At 32.8% G+C, this 18,928-nt stretch overlaps 1 protein-coding gene across 1 annotated transcript; it reads left to right on the top strand.

Annotated features, from left to right (window-relative positions):
• Window positions 1-598: 598 nt before the first annotated feature.
• Window positions 599-17,720, top strand: LOC8287525 (protein DJ-1 homolog B). The gene is made up of 8 exons (XM_048379035.1): window positions 599-921; window positions 1,019-1,222; window positions 7,197-7,346; window positions 7,443-7,628; window positions 13,416-13,496; window positions 14,256-14,456; window positions 14,535-14,675; window positions 17,344-17,720. Exons 1-8 carry the CDS (start codon window positions 796-798, stop codon window positions 17,548-17,550), a joined length of 1,296 nt encoding a protein of 431 aa, XP_048234992.1. The 5' UTR covers window positions 599-795; the 3' UTR covers window positions 17,551-17,720.
• The last annotated feature ends 1,208 nt before the right edge of the window (window positions 17,721-18,928 follow it).

The raw sequence follows: 18,928 nt of genomic DNA, 5'->3' as shown, positions 1-18,928 counted from the left end.
TACTATACTTATGATTTCTAATTTTATGCTACTTTACGTGTAAAATTTTAGCACTTTTTTAGTGACCGCTTTATGTAGTCTCTCAACGGTCTCTAAATTATGCATAAAAAGTTGACACCTAATGGTCTCTAAGTAGTCGCTGTTTGATTTGATCGCTAATTGGTCGTAAAGTCACTAAATAGCAAAAATATAATTTAATCCTCCAACAGTAGCAAAGCAATTTCTAAGGAGTAGCTAAATAGTAACTACTTTTATGTGATAGCTAAATATGGTCTCTATATTATTTTTTTTATGGTGACTATATTCATTTATATTTATAATTTATATAATATTATTAATTTGTCCAACATTACGCGGACAATCTATCTAATGAATATTTAATTAAAATCTAAGCAACAAATGGTAAAGAAATATATAGACTAACAATTAGTTTTGATTAAAAGATCAGAAGGGACAATTCAAATCACAGTTCTTTAAATATAATGGGTTAAACTACAAAACACTTTCTGTAGGGTTTTTCTTACCTCAAAAGGTAACTTCTTTTCCCCTATGTACGAACTCATCTGTGATCTTTTTGGATAAACTCATGGGCAAATTCAACACTATAGTTCTTTTCCGCACTGATGCAAGATCACATCCACACAATTTAATTACCATCTACACTAGAACCATGCACTCATTTCCGCCATAGACGCACATACACTAAGCTACCTCTATCTCACCACACTGAAACAGCTCAACGGACCTCTCTAGAATCCCCCCGAAAAGAAATGAACTTTTAAAAGGAAAAACAAAATGGCAGTATTATTACGCCACGTAGCCCCTCAGTCTCCTCTTCTTCTTCACTTCTCAGTCCGCAATAGAGTCGCTTCTCCCAAAACTCGATTCTCCTCATCTGTGATGGCTTCCTCTGCTAAAAAGGTAACGACTACGTCACGCGACACTTAATATTCTCTAGAGAAAACGATGACCTCTTGGGTGCTGAGTTTTTTCTCCTTTGTTGAAAATTTGAAATTAGGTACTGGTGCCGGTTGCGAATGGAACGGAGCCGATGGAAGCGGTGATAACAATAGACGTGATAAGAAGAGCAGGTGCTGACGTCACTGTTGGTTCTGTTGAGAAGCAGCTTCTTGTTGATGCTTGTCATGGTGTTAAGATTATAGCCGATGCTCTTGTTTCAGATTTCTCCAACGACGCCGCTTTTGACCTCATTGCGCTCCCTGTAATTAAATTTTTTTATTTGTTATTTTTTTTACTGGCTTTATCGCTCTCTTTAACTAGCTTTTAATATATTAGGTGTTTTTTCTTTTTCTAGATTTTTGAACGACTAAAAATGCAAGAATTCAATTCTTAAAATTGAACTTTATTTGTCAATTGAATCGAATTCTTAAAATTTAAGAATTCAATTCAGCAGAAGTCAATTTCATGTTTGAAATCAGGCGAGCCACATTAAGAGAGGGGACCAAATACTCTTTTTTTTTTTTTCTATAAATTAAGAGGGGTTAGTATTTAAAAAAAAATAAAAATCTTATAATAGGAAAAATATGTGAGCTGGGCGTGCGAAATGGAAAAAGAAAAATCTAAAATATATAGGTAGCATTTGAAAAACTATGAAACTCACCTCCTTATTTGGAATGCTTATAGTTGCTAGCATTCAATTATTTCGACTTAAAAAATGAAAAAGAAGGCATTTAAAAGAAATAAAATCTTACAATAAATAACATAATTTTGCAAGTATTTAATTGAATTAAGGGTTTGTTTGGTTAAGTTGTTAGATTGCTGCCAGTAACTGATAACTGTTAGCTTCTCGTAGCTCATTGTTATCGAGTGTTTGGTAATTATTATAAACTGCTGCTGATAATATATTTAATTACTAATATGGACATTGATTAAAATTTTGTTTCAAATATGAACATAATTTTATTATTTTAAGGAGTTAAACATGTTATATATAAAATATAAAATATAAATTATTTTTTTATTTATACAATAAATATATTAATTATGATATTATATATTATTTTAATTTTAAAAATAATAATATTAAATATTATATATTAATTCCAATACCCCCCCCTCAAGCTGGAGCATACATGTTATGTATGCCCTTCTTGGAATTAGAAGCTTGAAACGAATTAGACCAGCCTGAAGCTTTTGCCTAACCAAATGATTTCGATGTGCTTGATACGCTCATGAAACACTGGATTCTGAGCAATATACACAGCAGATTGATTATCACAATAAACAAGTGTTGGAGAAGAGTGATCAATCTGCAAGTCCTTCAACAAATAGAGAATCCATTGTGTTCCATCATAAGTGATAGCAGCAAGCGCCCTGTACTTAGCCTTTGAGGATGATTGAGATATAGTTTGCTGCTTTTTTTATTTCCATGAAATCAAACTATCTCCTAAGTAAACACAAAATCCAGTAACTGACCTCGTCGTTGCAGAACAAGCTGCCCAATCCGAAGAAAATGCCTTGATCTGAAGAGAAGAGTTAGCTGAGAAGAAAAGACCTTGACTAGGATTGCATTTGAAATATCTGAGAATTCTATGCAAGGCCTGTAGGTGTATATCGGTTGGATTAGAAAGAAACTGAGACAAGTGATGAACAACAAAATTGATATCTGGTCTAGTGTTGCATAAGTAAAGAAGCTTCCCAACTAATTTTCTGTATAAGCTTAAGGGAGTGCCAGTGTCCTTTTGAAGGGTTGAAGAAGAGACCATAAGAGTAAAGACAGGTTTTGAGTTGTGAAAACCTATTTCTTCTAACAAATCAAGAGGCAGAGATTGATACCAGCTTTAGTTTTGGCAATCCAAGCCCAGGAAAAATTTGGGTTGACCAAGATCCTTGATTTTAAATGAATCATGTAAGAAGGTCTTGACTGCAGTAATCAAACTCAAATCATCACTGGCCAGAATGACATCATCCACATATATAAGTAAAGGAATGAATGAAGAACCCTGCTGTTTAATGAACAAAGAAGAATCTGAAGCTGAAAACCTCGAGACAGAAGAGCTTCAGTTAATTTGATATTCCATTGTCTGCTAGCCTGTTTAAGTCCATAAAGAGACTTAACAAGCTAGTAAACTTTGGATAAATCAGCAGAATGAAAGCCAGGAGGTAATGTCATATACACATCTTCATGTAAATCACCATGCAAGAAATCATTATTGATGCCAATTGATGCAAGTGCCACTGTTAGAAGCTGCAACAACAAGTAAGCTTCTGATTGTTGTTAACTTGGCAATTGGAGAGAAAGTATGCAAGTAATTAATACCATTCTATTGAGTATAACCCTTGGCAATTAATCTTGCCTTGTTTCCTTTCAGTACTGCCATTTGCACTATACTTAGTCCTGAAAACCCATTTACAGCCTATGGGAGTCTTATTAGCAGACAAATTAGTAAGAGTTCAAGTGTTGTTTTACTCTAAAGCTTTGATTTCAAGTGCCATTGCATCTTACGGGTGCTGATATTTAATAGCTTCATTGTAATTTCTTGGTTCCTTATGAATATCAAGTTGAATGGTAAAGACTTTGTGAACAAAAGTTAATAAAGAAGTGGAATATGTTTCAGAGAGAGGGTGAAGATGAGAAGGTTTAAAAACAAAATTAGCTTTGAGGTTAGGGATTTGGTATTGATATTGATGCAGATAAGAGGGAGGGACAAAAGATCTAGTGGATCTTCTTAAAGGTTCAGGGTGACTGGTGGTAGAAATTGGAACTTCTGATGAAGGTGAGGGTGATAATGGATTGTTAAGAGGGGTTGTCGATAAAGGTTCTGCTAAAGGCCACAAAATATTCAGTTGGTAACACAAAATCTGAGTTAGCTGAAAGATTTTTATTTTCTTGAAAAGCAAAGGAACTTTCGTAAAAGCAAACATTTGTAGAGATAAAGAACCTTTTAGTATGTAGATTAAAAACTTTATAGCCTTTAGTATTTGCTAGAAAACCAAGAAAAATGCATGCATCAACTCTGCTATCAAATTTACTTCTGTGAACATTAATGGTTGATGCAAAACATAGACAACCAGACTCCAAAATTTATAAAGGAAGGAGGTATATTGTAAAGAACTTGGAAAGGAGTAGAATCGGACAGAACAGGAGAAGGAATCCTGTTGATGAGGTAGGCTGCATGAGCAACACAATCTGACCAGAAGGAAATGGGTAAATGAGCTTGGAATTTTAAAAGATCTGGCCATATTGAGAAGATGTTGATGTTTTCTTTACACAACAGAATTATGCTCAAGTGTAGACACAAGTAGTATGGTGAATTATACCTCTGGAAGCATAAAATTCTGGCATGTTGAATTCAAGGCCATTATCAGTTCTAATGCACTTAATTTCTGTAGAAAATTGAGTGTCAAAAAGAAAAACAAAATTCTGTATCAATCGCCTAGCTTCAGCCTTAGATTTCATTATATAGAACCAGGTAAATCTACTTTTGTCATCCACAATAGTCAAGAAATATTTGTGGCCATGTAAAAAAACAACTGAAAATGGTCCCTAGATGTCAATCTGAACAAGGTCAAAGCAACAATTTGAAATAAATGTGCTGATGGGAAAAGGAAGTTTCTTCTGTTTGGCAAAATGACAAACTTTACAACGATCAAAGGAAGGTATAATAATTGTAGTATCTATGATTTGCAACGGTTTAAATCTAGGAGTGGACAGATGTCCTAAACGAAAATGCCAAATGTTAGACTTTTTTGCATTATAAGAAAGAACGAAAGGAACAGATGTTGACAGCTGAGGAGTAACAAGGTGGTAGAGGCTTTGAACTTTCTTAGCTTATCCAATCATCTTCCAAGAGTGAAGATCCTGGATAGTACAAACCTCATTATGAAGCAGAAGACAATATGGATAATGAGAAGTAAGTTTGCTAGCAGAGATCAAATTAAAGAAAAATGTGGTATATAAAGCACATTATGCAATATAAAGTTCGGAGAAAAGACAATTGTGCCAATGTGACAAACATCAGCCTTTTGATTATTAGGTAAGGCAACAAAAATGTTGGTTATATGTTTGTAAGTGGTGAGGAAGTAAAAAGAAACAGGTAGTGGTTTGTTGCACCAGTATCTAGGATCCAAGAAATTGCTTTAGGCATAGAAACATCAGTACAAGAAAGAGAAAAGATTCCAGAATCAGTTGCATTAGGAGCAAAGTTAGAAGACAATTGATTGACTTGAGGTGCTTGAGAAGGTGTGGAAACATGAACTTGTTGAAGCATTGTCATGATCTGGTTATACGAGCTTGAGTAATTGGAGGCTGTGAAGTAGTGACATCTGCAGCTACATCAGCAGGAACATGTGAAACATTTTGTGATGAATCAGAATAAGAATCTTGGACAGGAAAATAGCCATCATTATTAGCAACAATACCATTTTCATCAGAATAACCAAAAAAGCTAACTTGATTAGCATGAATAGGATTAGATCTTCCTTTTCCTTTATAACCAACTAGATAACCATGCTTCTTGTAACAAATCTCAATAGTGTGACCATGTATATTGCAAAAGTGTAGATAGGTTTAGATCCAGCATTACTGTAAATTCTTCTAGGGCCAGAATAAGCAGTAGGTGAATGAAACTATGTTGTCCTGCATTTGATGACTGAAAACCTAATGTTGAAAAGACTTTGAATTTGCAAAGTTAGGTCTTTTTGCAGTAAAATTTCCTAAAACATTCTGGTTATGAGTAAGGAAAGCAACTGGTTCTTAAATCTTGGTAACAGATCCAGTATATAGCTTTTCATGTTGAAGGACTAAAGAGAACAATTTGTTAATATTTGGTAAAGGATTCAGTAAAAGTATCTATGATCTAAAAGCAGAAAAACTGCCATTTAACCCCTTCAAGAAACGAATTGAATAGTCATAAAGCTTTGAGAGCATCACAAGAACATTGTGGTATACAAGTGCAAATTGGTGCTGGCCTCAGATTTGAATATTCATCCTATAACATTTTCAATTGTGTAAAATACTCTATATTGAGAGTGAGTTTTGCTTGAATCTGTAGATTTCTTCCTATAATTCAACTATTCTTATTGCATCTCCTTGAGAAAATCTATCATACAAATCTTTCCATACTTGTATAACCTTATCTATCCATAAAATGCTCTTAGCAATCAAGGAAGAAGATATCTAACTAACCATGAATACACCATACTATTGCCTCTTTCCCAGGCAGCATAAAGAGGATCATCTTTAGAAGGTACTGCAATCATACCATCAACAAATTTCAATTTGTTCTTGGATAATAATGGCGTTCGCATAGCTCTACACCATGAATGACAGTTTGAACTAGAGAGAACAGGTGAAACAAGTACCAAAGAAGGATTTTCATTAGGATGTAAGAAAAGGACTAGCTGGATTGTCGGTTGCTATTGGATTGACATTAATGAGCTTTTTAATGTCCTCAACTACTAGCAACCTATGAAGCATGAATACAGACACGGATACGAGTATGGGATACAATATTCTTAAAAAATGTTAGATATGGATACACGAGGGAGGGAGGGGGGGACATGACAAATTTATATATATATATATATATATATATATATATATATATATATATATATAAAGTTGATAATTATTGTAATGTGAGCTTATATAAATAACATTCATAAAAATTAAACTATAGGTCTAGAACATTTTCCAACTCTTCATTTCCTCTTACAAACAACGACTCAAATTTTGGTTCATCGAAGGGGAAAAAGAAGTAGAGAACGGCTAGGGTTGTGTGGCTGGGGTTTAATGTTTTTGTGTTTTATGTTTTAATAATTTGACCACTAAATTTAAAGTTACTTTAAAATGTACCCCATGTTTTCCCCAATATTTTGTGAAGTTCAAAATTTCTCGTGGCTCCAGCGTGTCCCCACCTGAAATTAAAATTAAGGACATGCCTTTTGGTGTCCCATACGTATTATGACGTGTTAGTGTCCTAGGAGTGTCCGACATGCATATGGCAACCCCCTAGGAGTGTCAGTGCTTCATAGCTAGCAACTGTTCAAAAAATATTGCCAAATCTGTGGCATAGCTATTGGAAAATGAATATCTATCAGCTGCTCTCCAACATACATACTAAACACCCTCTAATTATTGCACTAGGTCATAGTTGCTAGAGTTAATTGATTCTCACAAATGTTTTATTCCAAACAAGGCCCTAGTAACTGGAAGTTTTATTGTTTTATTCTAGGGAGGCATGCCTGGTGCTACCAACCTTAAAACTTGTGGAACTTTAGAAAGCATGGTCAAGAAGCAGGCTGCAGATGGCCGGCTCTATGCAGCTGTGTGTGCTTCTCCTGCAGTTGCATTTGGCTCATGGGGTGTGCTCAAGGGATTGAAAGTAAAGTATCACCCATTTTTGCTATTATTACTTTTTATCCAATCACTGTTTCGGTTATCATTATTGATGACAATGGCAATTGAAATTGTTTGACAGGCAACTTGTTATCCATCATTTATGGAGCAACTGCAGTCTTCTGATGCTACGGCTGTCGACTCGAGAGTACAGCAGGATGGCATTGTTGTGACAAGTCGTGGACCTGGCACTACCATGGAGTTTGCTGTTGCACTTGTTGAGCAATTGTATGGGAAAGACAAAGCCAATGAAGTTTCTGGGCCTCTGGTATCTACTTTTCTCCACAGTATATCAATCTACTTGTTTAAAACAGTCTGGGATTTTCAGTTGAGTTCAATTTGTTTTTCATTGATATCATGTGTTGTAATTCATTGAAAAGACTGTAGAAAGATTAATACGCTCATCATAAAAATGGTTTAATATCTTTTTGTTTAAGACACCTGCATTAGGACTCGGAGTTGCATTTCTGCTGATATTGTAAGGGAGTAAAATAAAAAAAAATGAAGCATGTGGAGGCATTTATTATTTGGACGAAAGTTTGATACCTTGTGTAGTGTGCTTGAAGAAAGCCTTTGGATCTAGTAAATAGTTATGTTTTCCTTACTCGACATAAAATGGGAAAGTATAGGATTTGCCATTTGGTTAAGGATGTTTCATTACAAATAGTAAAAAAATAGGGGAGGAGATTCATGCTGTTAATCCTAGTGGCTTGGAAAGTAATTCGAAAATTATCCTTTTAAGGTACTGTTTAGTTTAATCCAATGGAAGAAAGGTCATGGGCTTGAATGTTGAAGAGCCTGGGGAAAAGGCATAAATATTGAGGGAAATTGGATGGATTTTAGTCGCGTGGGCACCTAGTTTTAATTTGGTTTGAGAGCAGTCCAATTTTTGAATATGTATGGAATATAAACTAGCAACATTTTAGAATCCATAGCAAAGTCAAAGGAGGATGCTAAATAGGAAGTGAATCTTTCTCCCTTGCCTTAACTCTTTCCTTTTTTTGCATGTACAAAAAGTCCAGAGGCATGGATGAGTGGAATATATTTCATTATTGTGGCGAATGACACTGATTTTTTTGTATGCTTTTCAAGAATATTTATTACTAATAGCTAGCCTTTTAACAAAATTGTGATTCCTGATTATTTGGATGCACATATATCCAAGCCATAATTTTTGGTGGCTGCAAGTTAGTTATTCGTGTTTCTGGTTGATGTTCGGCGAAAAAGAAATAAACTGGTTGTGCAATTGTTGGCTGAATGGCAGGTAAAACTAGAGCAGATTTAAATTATGGCAATTACTGGTTATCTTTCTACTCTTTATTTATTTGTTGCAGGTAACATAGTTGTATACTTGATGACACATTATTAATCAACAATCGCGAAGATACTTCATCAGCTATGAGTTGCTGATGGTGAAATCATTGATGTTGGAATTTGCATATTATTTTATTTAAAGAACACGGATTTATTGTGGATTGGATTGAGTTGAAGGTTGAGGAGTTGAAGCACTAAGGACTAGGGGCCGGTGCATGTTGGTTCAAAGATCAACTCTATGTATTTCTGCTTGAGTTTGCTTCAGGCTGTCCCTAATTATAACCCCAAGCATTATCTTATCCTTTGGATGGATGTGCAGTCAGGATTGCTCAAATGTGACATCTACAAGTAGCCATGACCATGGATTAGTTCAGAACTGGATCTGATCTGGCCCTGACCTGCTAGCAACTGGAAAGAAAATGGAATCACAGTTCTGTTTCCCATTTGTGCCAAGTTGCTATTAATTCTTATCAAATGAGATGCACAAATATTTGGGCAATGCATATTCATCCTAATTGTGTCTCTTTCCTGCTTGAGGCCATTTAAGCTATAGATATCGAGGGTTCTCCATGAAAGATCATCATTCCCAAGTGTTAGAATTTCACCACCTTCTGTTCTTTTATTTTCTTCTTCATAATAATATATAGAAATTAGTATATGTAAATTAGTTTTGTCGTCATAACAAAGGGAAGTTTGATAATTGGGAATGAAATGCAGACTGGATAGGTTAAGTACTTATTTGGTTGTAGGGCTTCTTGTGTGATATTTCCTGTCCATTGCTGTTGCTGTTGTTCGTTGCACTATATGCCATGGTCCCCAGCTAGTAATTCGAACACTTGAGCAGCACTGTTGATTGGGATTAGGTTTCCTGCAACATTCCAGGAGCTGCTGTAACAGATTGACTTCCTCCTACAATCTACATGTTGTTTAATGAAATGATTTCCTCAAACTAAGGCATACTATTGCTTGCAAACACACTTGAATCTTACCACTTCTTTAACTTCGAAACAAGTCAATACCTCATTGATGATTTTTCTTGGAAGGAAATTGTTGGAAATAATAACTCAGCTGGAAATCTAGTTCTATTCTAAGGCTGGAAATCAGATCTAAATCTTAGGGAGTTGCTAGCTGTAAATTAGCTTAGATTATGGAATTAGTCAATATATATAGAACAGGAAAATAGCTGTAATTATGCCTTAGTTTGTATATTTGATTTATTTTCTTTACTGACCTTTGTATTACCTACTTATATAGGTGTTGTATGTCAATAATAGTTTATTCAAGATTTTTACAAAATGATTGAGAACCAATTTCAAACAGAAATCAGTATCCTTCACTCGGACAATGGAACTAAATATTTCAATGAATGTTTAGGGAATTCTTGAAAGAAAATGGTATTTTACGCCAATCTACTTGTTGTGATACCCCCTCAACAAAACGGGATTGCAGAAAGAAAAAATAACATCTCCTTGAAGTGGCTCGTGCGATAATGTTTTCTATGCACGTTCCAAAATACTTATGGGGAGATGCTGTTTTGACAATGTCTTATTTGATTAATAGAATGCCTACCTGTATTTTGAAATATGTCACACCTCTAGATTATTTAAAAAAACATTTCCTAAATGCAGAATTAATTCTAATTTACCATTAAAAGTTTTTGGATGCATTGTTTTTGTTCATATACCAAACAAGTTTCAATCGAAACTTGATCCTAGAGCAGAAAAGTATGTTTTCATAGGCGATGCCCCAAATAAGAAAGGATACGAGTGTTATAATCCCCACACAAAAAAGATCTTTGTCAGTATAGATGTCATTTTTTTTAAAATCAACTTTTTTTTGACAAAAATTATCTTTAGGGGGAGTAAATTTTGGAAAATTTCTTGCTTATTACCAAATCATATTATCTTTGATCCTTTTGTTGTTGAAAAACAAACTAAGGAACTCAATATTCAAACTTTTGAAAACAAGGATGATTCTAGTCAAAATGTGCCATAGTTAGGGTCACAAACAGGGGGAGAAATACTACAAAAAGAGAGAGTAAATCCTGAACGTGAGTTGATGGTTTATTCTCGAAAAAAGATTCAGCAAAAGGCAAGGACCTACCAATCCTTATGGCTGAAAACCAATCAGAACCTTAGAATGAAGGTCTTTCGAATGATTCAGGTAATTCTGATCCTAATGTCATTTCTGATTCACCTCTATCAGATCCTTGATATTCCTATAGCCACTAGGAAAGGAACTCAAACCCAACATCCCATTGCCAAATATTTATTCTATCATGGACTTTCCAACAATTATAGAACATTTATTTCTAATGTGTATAACTTGTTTGTTCTAAGAACCATTAAAAGGAAGCTATTGGTGACCCAAATTGGAACTCTACTGTTATGAAAAAGATGAATGCTTTAAGAAGGAATGGTACTTGGGAGGTAGTTAGCTTACTAAGAGATAAAAAAGATCGTAGGGTGTAATTGGGTATTTATGGTAAAATGCAATGCTGATGGCAGTGTAGAAAGATATAAGGTTGGACTCATTGCAAAAGGGTTTACACAAACCTTTGGAATTGACTATCAAGAAACCTTTGCTCTTGTGGCCAAACTAAGCTCAATTCAAGTTTTATTATCCTTGGTGGTGAATTATAATTGGCCTTTACAATAGTTATATGTAAAAACTACCTTCCTAAATGGGGACTTGGAAGAGGAAGTTTACATGAGTTTACCTCCAGGTTTTGAAAAAGAGATTGGTGAAAATAAAGCCCGCAGGTTGAAGAAATTCTTCTATGGTCTTAAATAATCCCCAAGAGCTTGGTTTGAGCGTTTTGGGAAGGTTGTTAAAAGCCATGGTTACTGCCAAAGTCGAGCAGATCATACTATGTTCTATAGGTATTCCAAGCAAGGGAAAATAGCCATTTTAATTGTTTATGTAGATAATATAATTTTAACAGGTGATGACTATATCGAGCTAGAAAGATTGAAGAAGGGATTTGCTAAAGACTTTGAAATTAAAGACTTGGGAACATTGAAATACTTTCTTGGCATGGAGTTTGCAAGGTCTAAGGAAGGTATTTTTGTTACTCAATGCAAGTACATACTTGACTTGCTCAATGAAACAGGTTTGCTCGAATGTAAAGCAGTTGAAACTCCAGCAGAACCCAATCTGAAATTGCAGCATGCTAAAGTTGAAGATGTGACTAATATAGAAAAATTCCAAAGGCTTGTTGGAAAATTTATCTATCTCATACTCGTCCCGATATAGCGTTTGCTGTAAATTGAGTTAGTCAATTCATGCATTCACCAAGACAAGGATTTTCAAGCAGTATATAGGATCCTAAGACATCTTAAGGGTTCACCTGGTAAAGGTCTAACTTTTAGAAAACATGGGCATTTTTTGGTTGAAGTTTATACTGATGCAGACTGGGCAGGGAGTGCAATTGATTGAAAATCTACATTAGGTTATTGTACTTTCTTTGGAGGGAATTTGGTTACATGGCGAAGCAAGAAACAAAAAGTGATTGCTAGAAGTAGTGCTGAAGCTGAGTTCAGAGCAGTTGCCCATGGAATTTCTGAAGTTTTGTAGATTTAAAGGCTGTAGAAGACTTAAAAATTCCATGTAATCTACCAATGAAGTTGTATTGTGACAACAAGGCTGCCATTGCAATCGCTCACAATCCTATTCTCCATGATCGAACGAAACATGTGGAGGTTGACAAGCATTTTGTCAAGGAGAAAATCGATAAAGGACTGATATGCATGCCATATCTACCAACCACTGAGCAGATTGCAGATATACTTACAAAATGGCTGCACAAACGTCAATTTGATCACTTAAATAGCAAGTTGGCAGTGGAAGATATCTTCAAGCCAGCTTGAGGGGGTGTTGGAAATAATAACTTAGCTGGAAATCCAGTTCTATTCTAAGGCTGGAAATCAGATCTAAATCTTAGGGATTTGCTAGCTGTAAATGAGCCTAGATTATGGAATTAGTCAATATATATAGAATAGGAAAATAGCTGTAATTATGCCTTAGTTTGTATATTTGATTTATTTTCTTTACTGACTCTTGTATTACCTATTTATCTAGGTGTTGTATATCAGTAATATTCAGTAGTGAGAAAACATAATGTCTCAATATTCTCTCTAGTTTTCAGAATTACTTTTTTTCTTATTTGTTTCCTAAGGAAAGACAATTCTGCTTTATTAGAAACAAATTTTTTTTGTTGTTCTTCAAGTAGGCTGAAGTTAAGCATTTCTTTGTGCGAGCCTGAAGTCACTGAGGTTGAGTTTCAGTATATGGATAAAAAGTGTAGACGTTCTTCCATTTATTAGATTCTCAAACAGGATGATGTGTCTTTGGACCGGTGAATTTATGATGGTTAAATTATTTATTCATGCTTATTGAAAGTCATCTAGCAGTCAGCAAATTTGGAATCATAAGACATGCTAGCAACAATTTCTTTACTATTATTCCAGTTTATTATCATTTTACTAACATTTATTCAGCAGTGTCTGTGATTGTGTTTTATGTGGTGGTCTGGGACGTGAAACATGAAGTGGTTGAACTGTCTGTACATGCACTTAGATCCCAGTCTCTTAGAATAATTTTTTCTTGTGTTGTCAAAAATCCCTTTCTGGAGTCGGCACTTCTTTGGTTTCATATTGTCTTCTTTAATGTTTTACTTGAAAAACTCACGATTCTTGTTGCCACTGGGTGTACAGTCACATGACTGTTGTATTCTATGCAGATTATGCGTACCAACCATGGGGATGAATATACCATAAAGGAGATAAACCCAATGGAGTGGACGTTTGATGATGTTCCTCAGGTGAGATTCAAAAAGAAGTATTTAGAACCATTAAATAAATTAAATTAAAAGAGTCTTCTCTCAACTTATTCTTCTGCCTTTCTTTAATGGTTTCTTGTTGTCAGTACATAAATATGTAATTAGAAGATTGACTAAATAAGTAAACAGTACATTTTAGGATTGAAAATATGTGAAGCAGCATTTCAGTAACTGCACTGAGCCTCCTTCCAGTAGACTGAGATGGAGATTGTGGAGTTGGAGAGTTGTCCAGACATCTAAAACTATGCAATCGAACATTATATCTTCCTGCCTTGTAAATTGTGATAGTGGATAACCGTGTAATCTAAATAAAGATGAACATGGATATTTTGTCCTAAGATGGTGATCTTAAGTGGTTTTAGTTGGGCTTCATGCCTCGGGCGTGAATCCAGCCAAGGTAGTTCAGTATCCTAAGCCACAGACACGTCACTTTTCAAATTTTTTAACCACTTGGCTTTTCTTTTATTGTTCTCTTGAATGGATGAGAAAGTAATATTCAGCTTAATTTATGGCTATATTTATTTTCTGATTGATGGAGAGGAATCTCTTAGGTGTCAATACGAAATAGACAGTAAATATTTGAATGCTACATTACTAAATTTTACATTAGGTGTTCTTCAATTCTGATATTACCAATCATCTGCACTGACATTATTCAATCGACATTATTTAATCATTTATATTATCCTTTTGAGAAAATGGTTTTGTTTTATCTTGCATAATTTTATTGCTTTCCTTCAGGTTCTTGTCCCCATTGCAAATGGAACAGAGGAAATGGAAGCTGTAATGATCATCGATATACTGCGACGAGCTAAAGCTAATGTTGTGGTGGCCTCTGTTGAGGACAAGCTGGAAATCCTGGCTTCACGGAAAGTTAAATTGGAGGCAGATATGCTACTCGATGAGGCTGCTAAACTTTCATATGACCTAATTGTCTTACCAGTAAGTTGGGTTGCTGTGTATATTAGTTCCTTTTACCGAGATGGATGGTTGACTTAATTATATCGTGCCCATTTGCAGGGTGGGTTGGGTGGTGCGCAGGCATTTGCAAAGTCAGAAAAGCTGGTGAATATGCTAAGAAAGCAGAAGGACACAAATAAACCATATGGAGCAATATGCGCATCTCCAGCTTTAGTCTTGGAGCCTCATGGTTTACTCAAGGTATCCCTTTGTGATGATCAAGTTATTTGGCCTCAATATTTCCTTAGCATATTAAAATGAAAAAATAACAAAAATATCCATGTCTTTTTCATTCTTCTATCAAGTGTTAAATTTTTTTTTTCATTTTTACTATGTTAAAATATCAAAAATATGGTTTTAGTTTTTTTTGGTAAAACAACCAAAAAACAACTGATAACCACACTGTATTTTTTAAAAAGAAAAGTAAAAAAACAGTATTTTTGGAAAAAAAAAAAAGGTTTAGACAGTCAAAACGATATTTTATTTTGTTGATTTTAGGATATTTCTGAAAAGTTTCCTATTAAAATTATGGTTATGATTTGTGTCATTGTTAGTTAATTAAGGCCACACAAGCTGATCATGGGCCTGTTGGGTTTGGATTCTTTTTCCGCATTTATGTTTTATACAAGTTGATTGCTACATAATTATTTATCATATTAATAAGTTAGTTAATGCTAATATTAACCCTTTTTTTGTTGAGTTATTAAAAATATTATTTGTACTTAAAATACTTTAGGTTAGGTTAAACTACTATTACCCTGGAGGCCTGGAGGTTTGCCATAATTTACACTTTTTGTTGTGTTGTTTTAAAATTAACAATTACAGCCTTGGGCTCTCTACTATTGTAAAATTATGGGAGAGCAATGTTTTATAATATGACAACTCAGGGATTAAAGTGCAGATAAATTTAAAAATTTTAGGGAGTAGCCGTTCTAGTACTTCATGGTAATGGAAAGCCTTGAGTAGGAACTGGAAGGATCTTGTATGTAGAATACTACCCTCTATCTCATAAGGACTTTGAAGCGAAACAGGTTCTGATTCTAACAAAGATGGGATCATGTAAGGCTACGGCCACAAGTGATTCATAATAGCTAGGATGATTCTTATCTTAAAGTAAAATGAAAGGTCTAACATTATTAATTTAGAAGTAAAGAGCTACTAATGAACTTTAATGACTAAAATGTAAAACTTTTATATAGTCGTACTTTTGAGATTAAACTAATTTTATTACTCTCATGAGGTTATAACTTAGTGTAGACGTAGTTATATGGCAAAGTAGTACTGAAGTAAAGTGTACACATTTTTAGTATAATTAAAGTGTGTCAAAAATAAGTATATACTTGTAGAAAATAAATGGACATAATTTTAAAAACTATTAAATTGAGATAACAAAAGAGACAAACTGAATTTTTAAAATATTTTGATTTTAAGAAGGTGTCACATGCAAGTTCAGAAATGCAGTAAGAACTTTAAAGATAAATTGTTATACTAAATTACTTTATATAAATATTTTATTTTGTTTTAAACTTTTAATGGAGCGTAGCGTGTATTTTTGAAATATACATGTAATTATGGAGGCAATTTTTCTAAAAACAGGACCAAAGAAAATTATAACTTAATATAATATAGAATTTATTTTTATTTATAATTGGTCTAAGTTAGGACCACAATTTGATGACCACGTAGAGATTATTTCTCTATAGAATATAACTACAGAGAGGTTCTACTATACAAGGAATAGTGGAGAGAAATGTATATGTTAATGCCGATATTAGTTTATTGGCAAAATCCATTATTAAGCCCTTGAACTTATTAATTTTATTCTATTGAGTCCTTAAATTTTTATTTTGTTTTATTTTGTTCTATCCCCTGTATTTTTATTTTTGGTTTTGTTAAGGAATTCTTACATATATTTCATAAACTTTTCTAGATCAATGAGAGTAATAAAATTCTATATATATAAATTTAAGAATTCTATATATGTAAACTTTTGGTTTTGTTCTATCTCTTGGTTTTGTTAAGGAATTCTTAAATTTTTATTTTTGGTTTTGTTAAGGAATTCTTAACATCATAACTGGGTTTTGTTAAGTCCTCAATAAATGCAAAAATAAAAGTACAAAAGTTCAATGAAACAAAATAAAAATTCAAGAGCTTAATAAAATAAAATTGAAAAGCTCAAGGGCTCAAAAATGCATTTTGCCTATTTATTTGTTTATCTTGATTAATAAGGACTTTCAAGATAAACAATTTCTAAATCAACTGTTCTAAACTTTATTTGGTGCCTTTAGTTTGTTTCATATTGTGTCATCCTGATATTATCAAAATTGCTTATTCGCCTTTGTAATGTAATTATTAGTTTAATGAAATCTCTTCCAATTTTGTTAAATAGAGCGTTCAACTTTTTATTTGGTTGGAAATGCATGTGAAATGCACATGCAAGGCACAGAAGACTTTTTCTGCTCTTCATTTCAACTTCCAGGATGTACACCAAGAAAAAATTGAAAGATTTAAACTTCAAATCTGTTGAGAATATTGCTAATAGTTCTCATCTTAAGAAGTTAAGGATGAATTAGGTTTTATAGGGTTAAGGATAACACTTTAAATAAATTAGGATCAGAATAGAATATAAACTGAACCAGTTGTGTTAGCTTGATTGGTTGAAATTATTTGAAAACAAGCATTGAACTAAATTAATTTCTTACATAGTGCAAGAGCTGTATCCCTTGGTACATAAAGCTGCAAAGCTTGTTCATCATCTTATAGTCGCATACCATCTCCGCAATGAATTCTCTTTCTCTCTGGTTTTCTGTGTAAAATATTTTGGTATGTAAGATATCTTTACAAGTCTGCTCTGCTTTGGTGTCTATAGGGTAAAAAAGCCACAGCTTTTCCAGCAATGTGCGACAAGCTGTCCGATAGGAGTGAAGCTGAAAACAGGGTTATTGTTGATGGCAACCTCATCACCAGCAGAGGCCCGGGAACTTCAATGGAATTTGCCTTGGGAATTGTCGAGAAGTTTTTTGGACGCCATAAGGCACTAGAGCTTGCCAAAGTAATGCTTTTCACGCACCCATAGAGTTTGCTTTTGTGCCTTGCTGTTTTTCTACTACTGGTGCTTCTGTGCGTCTGAGAGAGAGAGAGCTGAGCTGAATTCGTATATATGATATGAATTCAGGTTGCGGTTATATCATGTTTAACAGTTTGTTTATAAATAAATGAGTTTTGGAGGACCGGTTAGGAACTTAATTTGTGGTTCTGCATTTCAATATTTTCAGTTTATTTATTTGTTTATTGTTACTACCTTCTTGGTAAATGACTTTTAGCTAGAGCATCCATAACAGTACCTTTTTTAATTTAAAGAATATTTTTGGTAATAATAAAGAGCATTTTAAAAAAAAAATTATTATAAAAAGAAAAAATTTCTATTGGAAGTTCAATGAATTTTTTGTACTCTCTTCTATAATCAATTTGTTTTTTTATATTTAAAAATAAAAGATTTAGATTTATTAGAATTTTATTTTTTAAAATAATTTTTTATAATAACAAATTTAACATATATCAGGATATTAAAGATGTTCTTATTTTATATGTTTCGGTGACGAGTGGATTTAAGCGGATTTTACGTTATTCAATATGCTCATTCAAAAGTCGAAATTTCATATAATTTTTCAAATAAAGATAATGATGCAGTTGTATCTATACATGTATATGATTTCTCAAATAATATATATATATATATATATATATATATATATATATATTTATATGTATATGAAAGTACAGTTTTAGTTAAATATATTTTTAATTCATATTTAGTTGAAATTTATAAAATTTATAGAATTTATTTACTAATTTATAATTAATTATTTTATATTTAATTGAAATTTATGAATTTATTTGATGGTTTAAAGTAGTCTTCTACGTGTTTTCTTGAAATTCATAAAATTTATAGAATTCATTTACTAATACAAAATTAATATATTTTAAATGAAATAAATATAATTAAATTTGTATAAAACTAATTATAAATAAATTATATTCTAGTAAAATTATTTCTTTTAAATAAATTAATCACTAATACATCAAATATATTTTATAATAAAAATATTTTTGATTTCATTATTTGTATTTTTAAATAAAATAAATCAAAATATAATTAACAATTACTAATTTTATTTTATTTTATTTTAACTTTAATTGTGATTAATTTGTTTCAATTTAATAGACTTAATTAGTTATTAATTTAATTTAATTTATTTTTTTATTTTTTAATTTTAAAATTAGTGAATTACTATATCACTATATATATAAATTTATAATGAATTACTATATCATATTATATATTAATTTACATAAATCTATGTTACATATATAAATTTAGGTAAACTTATAATGGAGTTCAACATCAAATTATAATTATAATGGGGTTTAAGGAATTCAATGTAATTTCTTTT

The sequence above is a fragment of the Ricinus communis genome, chromosome 9 (assembly GCF_019578655.1).
Source record: "Ricinus communis isolate WT05 ecotype wild-type chromosome 9, ASM1957865v1, whole genome shotgun sequence".
NCBI lineage: Eukaryota > Viridiplantae > Streptophyta > Magnoliopsida > Malpighiales > Euphorbiaceae > Ricinus > Ricinus communis.
This window is presented reverse-complemented; position numbering and strand designations above follow the sequence as displayed.

Excerpts from the sequence above, each read along its gene's own strand:
- LOC8287525 (XM_048379035.1), top strand. The coding sequence starts at position 796 with ATGGCAGTATTATTACGCCACGTAGCCCCTCAGTCTCCTCTTCTTCTT. Across the intron at positions 1,223-7,196 it reads TTGACCTCATTGCGCTCCCT|GGAGGCATGCCTGGTGCTAC; the intron begins GTAATTAAATTT and ends GTTTTATTCTAG. Across the intron at positions 7,629-13,415 it reads ATGAAGTTTCTGGGCCTCTG|ATTATGCGTACCAACCATGG; the intron begins GTATCTACTTTT and ends TATTCTATGCAG.